This window comes from Mytilus galloprovincialis, chromosome 2 (assembly GCF_965363235.1).
Source record: "Mytilus galloprovincialis chromosome 2, xbMytGall1.hap1.1, whole genome shotgun sequence".
In the NCBI taxonomy this organism is placed as follows: Eukaryota; Metazoa; Mollusca; class Bivalvia; order Mytilida; family Mytilidae; genus Mytilus; species Mytilus galloprovincialis.
This window is the reverse complement of record NC_134839.1, coordinates 60,848,654-60,858,707: the sequence shown is the minus strand read 5'-3', so window position 1 is coordinate 60,858,707 and position 10,054 is coordinate 60,848,654. Positions and strand designations below refer to the sequence as shown.

The following is a 10,054-nucleotide window of genomic DNA, read 5'->3' as shown; positions in this document are numbered from 1 at the left end:
TATCATACCATCATAACATATATGAGAAGAACATAACCCGTGTCATGTCAACAACTGGTTTATTAATAATAAATGTGTTTAGTTTCGATGCAAAGACCCTATAAGTGAATCAATATTAACGCCAAAATATGCAATCTTTAATGACCTGACAACAGTATCGTAACTATATCCCTTCTTAATAAGTCTATTTAAAGGTTTTGTTAGCTTCTGAGGTGAATACTGATATTTTTGTGCTTTATAAAGAATATTTCCATAAAATATTGGATGTGAAATACCTGAACGTATAAGAAGTCTGCATGTTGAGCTATAGTTACGAATGATGTCCTTATACCAATGATAAAATTTAGTAAATGTTTTGACTAGTTTGTGATATCGAAAACCCTGGTGTAATAATTTTTCAGTAATACATAAATTTCTCTCGTTAAAATCTAAAACATTGTTACATACACGAGCGAATCGTACAAGTTGAGATATATTAACACCGTAAGATGGTGACAAGGGAACGTCACCATCTAAAAATGGATAATTAACTATAGGAAATGAGAAATCATCTCTTTTATCATAAATTTTAGTATTAAGCTTTCCGTTAATGATATATATATATCAAGATCGAGGAAAGGGCAGTGGTCATTGTTAGTATTAGCTTTATTTAAAGTAAGTTCAACAGGATAAATTTCTTTAGTATACACACTGAAGTCGTCATTATTGAGAGCTAAACTATCATCCAAATATCTAAAAGTATTATTAAATTTGTGTATCAGATGTTGTTTCGATTGGTCTTTGCTGATTTTTGTCATAAATTGTAACTCATAGCAATACAAAAACAGGTCCGCAATAAGTGGTGCACAGTTAGTCCCCATTGGAATTCCGATAACCTGACGATATACGGAATCTAACCTGTTGCAGAAGATTTATGCTGTAAGAACAATAAAATTAGACTTATATGTAGTGAAAGTTTTCTTACAAAGCAGAATTCATCTCAATAGTAAAGCAAAATTATTTCGACTCGATAAATATGATTGCTTTTAATAAATTTTATTTTATTTAAAAAAAAATCACATATAATTTAGTGAAACATACTTGAAGCAAAGACCCAGACATTTAATTGGCCGTACAAAATGTTTGCGGCATAACACCGAACGCTAGATAACCAATCTGCAGACTAAGATCATCTTTTAGCTTATGATTTGTAGCATGACTTAGTTATAAATTATTTTGTAACCTCACATCAAATGCTCAAAACTGTTCTGGACTTGAATTGTTCGTTATTTTGTTTTTTTTTTTTTAATTCCTTTGTTCGCAATAAATCTTAATCTAAATAATCTTATTTACCTGCCTGCGAATCCGTGTTGTTTAGAAAACGTCAAAACAGCTAAAAGTCGTGCTAAACCATCGCACTTCGGCGTCCCCATCGCGCCTCCGAGTCCTACACGTATATTTCACCTTAAAGGGGTAAGATATTCGAAGATACCCATTACGGAAAATGTCACTGACCAGATCAAACTGTGGCCAGATTCTCGGACAGCCCGTGAATTTGAATAGATTATTTATTAGATTAAAATAATGACTGTTTAAACTGAAATATGTTTATAATTGAATTTCCAAAATATGAGCAGCTTTTTTCTTCAGTTGGATGATGCTCCTATATCAAATACAAACGTATCAGAGTTAAAGATTGGTCGACTTGAGCACAAATACAAAGAAATTTGTGTGTGTTTTCATTTACCTGGACTGAATTAAATATCTTATATAAAAATGAATACAAAGATCGACAACCATGTAATGTTTTCAACATGTACACACAATTATTGTTGACGAAGGTATAAATAATAAACATCGATTTGTTATGTGTATTGTACAATGTAGCTTGGATTCATATGGACTGATACTTGTTTTACAGAACAATTTTTGCGTTATAATTCTAACAGCTACAAACTTTTTAAAAGTTTCAGATGGCAAACTTTGAGCAACCTACATCACCTCGTTCCTTAAGTTTTCTGAAGTTACTTGGTCTTATTGTTGGATGTCTGGCAAAATTTGTGACAGGATCATTATTTGTGTTTAATGTTTATGCCGATGATCTGAAAACAACTTTCAATTTTACCCAAAAAGAAGGTATGTATCATTAATATTAATAACTGAATCGATCGACCGGGAAAGAGAGAGATTTTTATTGTACTGCGACAAATATCACACGGATATTAGGACGAGAACGTGTTGATGGTCAATGAGTATGAACGCTGCTGTGTACAATACACACACTAGTATGAAATTTAACTTTATAATAATAATTACATTAGATGTATGTTTCATTATAATACGTTATTCTGTTTGGCTACACTGCAATCTCGCGTTAGTCCTTAAGCAATAGCATTACACAATAAAATGTATCAATCATAATGACACGAGTACCCACAATAAAGCATATGTAAAGAGCACAGGTAAATTAAATAAAAACTTGATAAAAATCGTGTTTTCATGATCCTAGCTAAAAAATGTAATTATAAGTATTGAATGCTTTTTTTTTGTGACATCATTTTTAGAATGAGCGCCTCCGCGCTTCATACAAAATGTACTTCGGTCAACGCTTTTACACCCCAATGAAGTTATAAAAACAAGCATTCAATTCTTAAGTAAACCCTCATATTACCCACTTTGTGATCCCTGCAATTGTCCTCGTTTTTCGTTGTCGACATGAAAGGACTTCACACACTTGGTCATCAAGTATCCTGGTATTCATGAAAATAGAAGTAAACTTGTCTCGTGCTTTGTTTTAATCCAAATTTATGGATGTATACACATACAGAATATAAACAATTTATAGCAAACCTTAAATAACTGTTATCACTATGTAATATGCAGTTGAATCATTATATTGATTTTTTTAAAATTGATTTCAGTGGAACTTCAGTCGTCTTTGCTAAACCTTGGACTTGGAGCAGGGTTTTTGCCAGGTTTATTGTATGATAGTTTAGGACCTACTTGGACCTCAGGTGCTGGGCTTGTCGTGTCAGTGAGTGCATACTTACTCCTTTGGAGTACAACAAAGTATACAGCGTTTTATGGCAGGAATAGTTGGTTAATAGCTATATATTTTTTCGTGTGTGGTATGTTATCTTTCTTCAAGTTTTTTTGTTAATAGTATAAGAAATAAACTTTTATATCTTTAAGAATAGTCTAGAAAACTTACATGTCATACATGTCGTAATACTTCAACAGCAATGCACACATTCTCAATACCATACAGAACAAACACAAAAGAAAAACAACGAAACAAAAAAAAAACAAAAAAAACCAGCTAATCTACATATTTGTAAAAAAAAACCCGTAAAAATTAGGTCAAAGTGAAAACAAAGATGGACGGATGTTAATCTAATGTTTACTCATTCAAGAAATGAAAAGAAACTTTTTAAATTTCATGCGTTCGAAGCGCTTTTCTGGAATTATTTTTATCAGGAACGTTTAAGGTCGATTTTTTGGAGCTATAACGGATGTTTAAGAACCAAATCATTTGAAGAGCTCTTTGACAAACAAAAAAAGACATAAAAAGCCTTGACCAATTCATATATATATAAGGTTAAGTCAAGTGATTTACATAAGATTTAATAGATATATTTTAGCTAAAATAAATAACAAACTTTTTGGTATATTTAAAACAGGTATTGGTTCTGTCTTCACGTATATGGTAGCACTAAATACGAATATAATCAACTTCCACAGTAAACACCGCGGATTAATCGTTGGAGTGCTGAATTCGTTTTTCGCCGGAAGTCCATCTATATTTTCAGTAATTTATTACAAGGGATTAACTGGAAAGAACCGATTCGGTGATTTCATGTTGTTGTTTGCAGTCAGTTTTGCGTTTGTCGACGTTCTTTGCATTATTTTTCTTCGGATATTTACATCACAAGAAATTACAGAGAATGTTTTAACTATCGCTTCTACCAAAGATGAGTCAAAATATTTAAAATCTTCCGAAAAATATGAAGCTTCATACAACTCTAATAAACCTGTTCTCAGAACAAACGGTTCAACTGGTACAGAAGAACATGGTTTTAATCAGAATGAAAAACAAGATGAATCTGAAAGCTCATCCGAAAGTGGAGTGGATTTGTTAGTCAATAACCACAAAGGGGAACAACTGTCCATCAAACAATTAATATGTAATGCAAATTTTCATTTATTCACTTGGATGTTTGTTTTAGCAGCTTCTGTTGGCTTAACTCTGGTAAATAACATAACAGTCATAGCAAAGTCTCTTCATCTGAACCAATATAACGGAAGCTTGGTACTTGTTGTTCCCATAACAACTGCAGCTTTGAGTATTTTTATTGGCGTTATTTCAGATTTATTCAAAGAAAAAATTCCGCGCATGTCGATATTAGTTTTCGCCTGTGCTTGTTTCGTAGTCAGCCAAGCTATAATTTTAATATTTGGGGAACTATATGTGCTACTTATAATAGGAACTTTTTTGTGTGGTTTAGGAATATCCGCACTATGGACTTTGTGTCCCGCAGTTATGAGTGAATTATTCAGTTTAGAAAATATAGGAAGAAACTGGGGGATTGCAATATTATTAGCAGCAGTCGTGGGCTTGATAATTCAGTTGATATTTGGTACTATTTACGATGCACACGTTGTTGAAGGAACACTGGATTGTTATGGTATGAAATGTATAAACGGTGGCATTGGTCTCGCTTTTACTGCTGCTGTACTTTCCGTTTCATTGGGTGTCGCATTTATTATAAAAAATCGACGGAATTCAAGTTATGTTCAAATGTAATAGATGAATTAATTATGAATCTAAAATAAATGTCTTTAACAGTTAATTTCATGGGTTCGTCATTTTTATTGATTTAACGGCTTCAGTTGTTTCGGATTGTGTGCTTGGATGTAGAGCTCGCATCTCGTTCTAAATCTGACAAGATAGGGATGTTCCATTACAATTGATTTTATCAAAGAGAGAAAACTAAGTTCATTTGTATTGCTCACATGAGACGATCTATCTGCGCAATGAGACTTTCTAAAGTTATGTTGTTGGCTGGATATGATTTAGAATTTTGAATTATATTAAGAGTGTTTTAAAATTTGCCACCATTTGAAAAATCGCCAAAGAGATTTTGTTTGTGTGCATTTAATTAATAAACTTTTAGTATGATGATTTCTTAAACTGTGTCCCGAATACTAGTAGCTGTTTCTGTTTGATCAACTTATTTGTTGTTAAGAGTTTCTTATGTTTTTTTGATATCCGCATATTCAAAGATAATGCCAATACATTTAAATCTTTAGAAAAGTGGAGGGTGTTTCTGAATTTCGAGTCCTGTTGCGAGTTGGTTGTAGACTGAAGACTTCTGCAAGGTGGTTTTTGTTTTTAAAAGGCTTAGCAGCAAGATAAAAATGATTTTGTTGTAACTTAAAACCTACAAGACCAATGACAAGGCATTCTGAAAGTATATCTCTATTTCTTATGTATTAAACTATTGAATCTTTAAAGTAAAAAAGAAGATGTCTATGATTGCCAATGAGACAACTCTTTACAAGAGACCAAATGACACAGAAATTAACAAATATAGGTCACCGTACGGCCTTCAAGAATTAGCCAAGCCAATACCGCAAAGTAAGCTATTAACTGTCCGGAAATGACAACGAAATTATAAACGTAAAACAATTCAAACAAGACAAACTAACTGCCTATATATATAGAATGTATGTACAAAAAATGAACAAAAAGCAAACATCTTACACAGCAACAACCAACAACCATTGGATTACGGGCGCCTGACTTGGGGCAGGCACGTGCATACAGAATATGGCGGGATTACAGATGTAAGCGGGATCCCAACCCTCTACCTAAATTAAACCTGGGACAGTGGTGTAACAGTACCGCATAAGAAACAACTATAAAAATCAGTTGAAAAAGACTGATCAGATGGATACAATCAGAAATACACTCTAACATAAGCACAGAGTGGGCGTTGCCGGGTAATTGAACATCCCAACACAAAAAAGATAGTAAGTACAGAATGATAGTATTCGCATTTTCAATCAGAATGAAGGTTTTACGAACGAATATGGAAGTATTGGTTTAGTAAAAGTATAATTCTAATGCAATTATTTTGTATCAATGGTTTTGATTGGATGACAGTTAGCGTAAAATTAACTATCTCCTTGTCTGTAACTAAGGAAGCCGACTTTTTGAATTGCTGACTGTATTGACATGTAATTTCTACAATAATAAGCCAAAAAACTCACTTGTTGTAGCTAAAAATCTTCTTTTTATCAAATTTTATTACATTCTGAACCGGCACAAAAGTCAGTATACGCCCGGTGTTTATGTTTGACGCCGGCAGCATACCTATGACGTCACCTAGTGTAGGGACCAAAAAAGATAACATATTTTCGCGGAATTTTCTTTAATGAAGATTTTACACTAAAATAATGATTGAAATTTAATTATGAACTTGTTTTGCATTAGAATAGAGATAACTGTATTGTATTTGAAGCTTTGCGGACGTCCATCGGTAGTTTCACTGTCGCAAATACCCGTTTACCTGTCTCCGCTCCGCGTCGCCAGGTAAACTTAATTTGCGACAGTAAAACTACCGATGGACGTCCTTAAAGCTTCAAATACAATACAGTTATCTCTTAATTCACCAGTAATGCTCAAAGTCAAGGCTTATAATGCAAAAGGATAAACTTCAATTTATCGTTTCAAAAACCGTGCATTTGCAGAGTACTGTAGATAACACCTGTAAATATCAACTTTACTTCCGGTAAAAACATCAAGTCCTTATACTATCATGCACCCCACTCTTATCTCACTACTTAGACCACTCGGCCAACGAAGCCCCTTTTGTAATTATATAAATATTATCATGGATAATGCGTATCAATTTCTTGTTACTGCACCAAGGAAAAGAATGATTGAAGCAGGTAATTAATTTTAACCCTGCTGAAGCACATGGAGCATCTGGGATTTCGTTACGCCATTTATGTTGACAAAATGGTTATCCGTTTGGAGTCCGTTGAGGTACTGACCGAATAAAACGGACGTGTAACGAATTCACAACGGACACACACCGGATATGCAACGTACGAGAAACGGACAGAACGGATGTCAAACGTACATCCAACGGACGAGTACCGCATAAAACAGACACCTAACGGAAGCGTACCGGATAAAACGGATGAACAAGATATACGGAAAAATTAAAGCCGACAATAATAACATATGTAAATCGTATAGATATTCAAAATGTTTCTGTGTAACTGGTTTTGGTTTATTCTTCAAAATGCCGCCAAAGGGCAGTGTCTGGCCTGTATAAGAGCTGCTTGGTTGTGAAGACGTGCCCTTACTCTAAGACCGATTATGAACAATAAGAATTCATGAACCTTAAGAAATATGACATACCAATAATTGGCATTTCTGACGCGAAATTTTCAATTGACATTTATCCGTTTCAGATCCGTTCATCATCCGTTTTATCCATTATACGTCCGGTAGAAGTCCGTTTCTCATTCGTTCATCACCTGTTTTATCCGTTAAACGTCCGGTAGAAGTCCGTTGGTGAATTTATCTTTCCAGACCTCCAACGGATGTATAACGGACACATAACGGATACAGAACGGAAACTAAACGGACGAGTTTAGTACAAAATGGACGACTATCAGACGTTCAACGCACATTTCATCCGTTGGACGTCCGTTCAAAATTTTGAACATGCTGAAAAATTTCCTAGGGAAAGAACGGACGTCGACGGATAAAACATACGCTAAACGGACATGCAACGGATATGGACGGAATGTCTAACGGATAAGAAAGGACGTCTAACGGACATGAACGGATTGAAAAAAGTTATCCTTTAGGCATCCGTTCGAGCTATCCGTAAAGCCTCGATCACACCTTACCGGATAGCTCGAACGGACGCCTAACGGACAACCTTTTTTCAATCCGTTCATGTCCGTTATATGCCCGTGTCTGTTGTGACGTTTTTGTTATAGTTACCAAATTAAAAAGTGTTGGGTATGTGCAGATGGACCATAAGAAGAGCCTAATTCCACGAGAAAGCTTTTATTTGGTAAATCACCTGTGTCAACGTTCACAACTGATTTCACGTGAAGACAAGTACCTTTCCCGCTGCATTATAAATCTTCAGGTGTAAGTTGTCTGAAATGGCTGAATAAAAGGAGGTCAGTGACATTGACTTTTTAAACTTTTTCTACAACAGTAAACTTTTCGGGCTCAATGGTGCGGACGAGCATCGGAATCGGTCCGTGGACCAGTTCGAACTTGTAAATGATCAGACGGGAAGCTATATTTTATTCAAGGGCAAAGTCAACAAAACGATCTATGGTAGGTTTCATTTTTCTTACAATTTTGTAGTATTTATGCTTTTATTGTGTACATTTGTATTTCAATTCGTTCTCTTGTGTATTTTGGGAGCTATCATTTGATTTTTATATGGGTGCTAGGATGAAAAATGTTGTCCTGCATTTTATTTTAGTTGTAATATCTGTCCTGCCTTTTAAATTTTAACTCGAGTGTTTCACTCTAGTTTATCCTGACTTTTTTTATATATAAATTGTATTCCTGCCTTTTTTGGCAAAGTGTCTAATCTTGCCTTTTTTTTTTTAACTCAAAACTCCTGTCCTGCCTACATTTTTCAAATTCACCCTCCTTAAAATTAAATGGAAGCTGCCTTAGGTCATCAACACTTGACTGTCAGTTTTCAGAATATCCATATGCCTTTGTTGAGGTCCGCGCTACAACAGGTGCTTCAAATATTACCTCTATGGTAAGCCTTACTTTTCAAATCTTTGAAAATTTAATATATCCAACTGAAATGGCCAAATCTCTCAATATATTTTAAGCCGTCGTACACTCTAATTTTAATTATCTTACCTCCTATACATTTCTGGGAATATGATTGATTAAAAGCGTCCGCGTGGAGACCGTGTAAATTCAATATTAGGTAAGTAGGGAGGCGGGGCTTATTTCATACACGGTTAGTAATGGTGTTACGTCGCTTTATAAAAACAAATAGGTACTGAGAAAAAACCTTAAAGGTTTCAACAGACGGAGAAATCGATGATGAAGATTGAAATAAATTCATCAAACACATCTAAACTTAACAAGTTGTTATTGTTGGCATCTGTTTTGTACGATATTAACCAATCTATTCATGTACCGGACCGGCAACTTTCTTTATTTAATACGAAAATCTACAGTGCCGTTATACACATGCATGTTGTTTGCTTGAAGTCCCCGCCCGAAAAGAAAGAAATAGCGCAACTCCAAGATAGTATAATATAGTATTAATGTATGGACTTTTTCATATTGGCCCTGTAACATGCCCAAGGTGTTAATAATGGCCAAGGATGGTTGTAATGGCCCTGAGGCAACGCCGAGGGCCATTACAACTGTCCGAGGCCATTATTAATATCAAGGGCATGTTACAGGGTCAATATGAAAAAGTCCATATATTGATACTTTTATTAACCAACTATAAAGGCAACTTCATTCAAGAACAGTCTTCGAGTCTCGGATCCAAAATTATACAGCTATCCACAAACTACAACAGGACCAATACAGAAAAGCCCGTTTCATAAAATTTTTATTAAATGGTTTTATTCTTCGATTAAACAAAGAGTAAAAAACTTACCGTGAAGAAGATACAGGAATTTCATAGCTGAACTTCAACTTGTCTTTTCGCATTCAATTTCGCATGGAATTTTAGTCAACATTGTGACTGTCAGATGTAATTCTGATTTCTCATCCAAGTACTTAATTTTATGCTATTAAAATTCATTTCATCTAGCAAATAAAAAGTAGCTGGGAAGAATTAATCAGACAGTAAAGTCTGCATTCTGATGATTGAACAACGGAAATGAAACAGTGATAATAATCGAAAATCGTTCTCGAAAAAGGCTGTGAAATATTTCCGTTTCAAGTCGTTACAAAACAATGTTAATGAACATCATTTATTAAATTTATTTTTATGATATTAAGTTTAAAAAAGAATAAAAAAATGTCACACTTATTCACAGAAATAAA

General features: G+C 34.3%; 1 protein-coding gene across 1 annotated transcript; it reads left to right on the top strand.

Moving 5' to 3' along the window:
* Positions 1–1,729: 1,729 nt before the first annotated feature.
* Positions 1,730–4,829, top strand: LOC143064024 (uncharacterized). Its single transcript, XM_076236519.1, has 3 exons — positions 1,730–2,115; positions 2,901–3,107; positions 3,660–4,829. Exons 1-3 carry the CDS (start codon positions 1,953–1,955, stop codon positions 4,781–4,783), a joined length of 1,494 nt encoding a protein of 497 aa, XP_076092634.1. The 5' UTR covers positions 1,730–1,952; the 3' UTR covers positions 4,784–4,829.
* Positions 4,830–10,054: the final 5,225 nt, after the last annotated feature.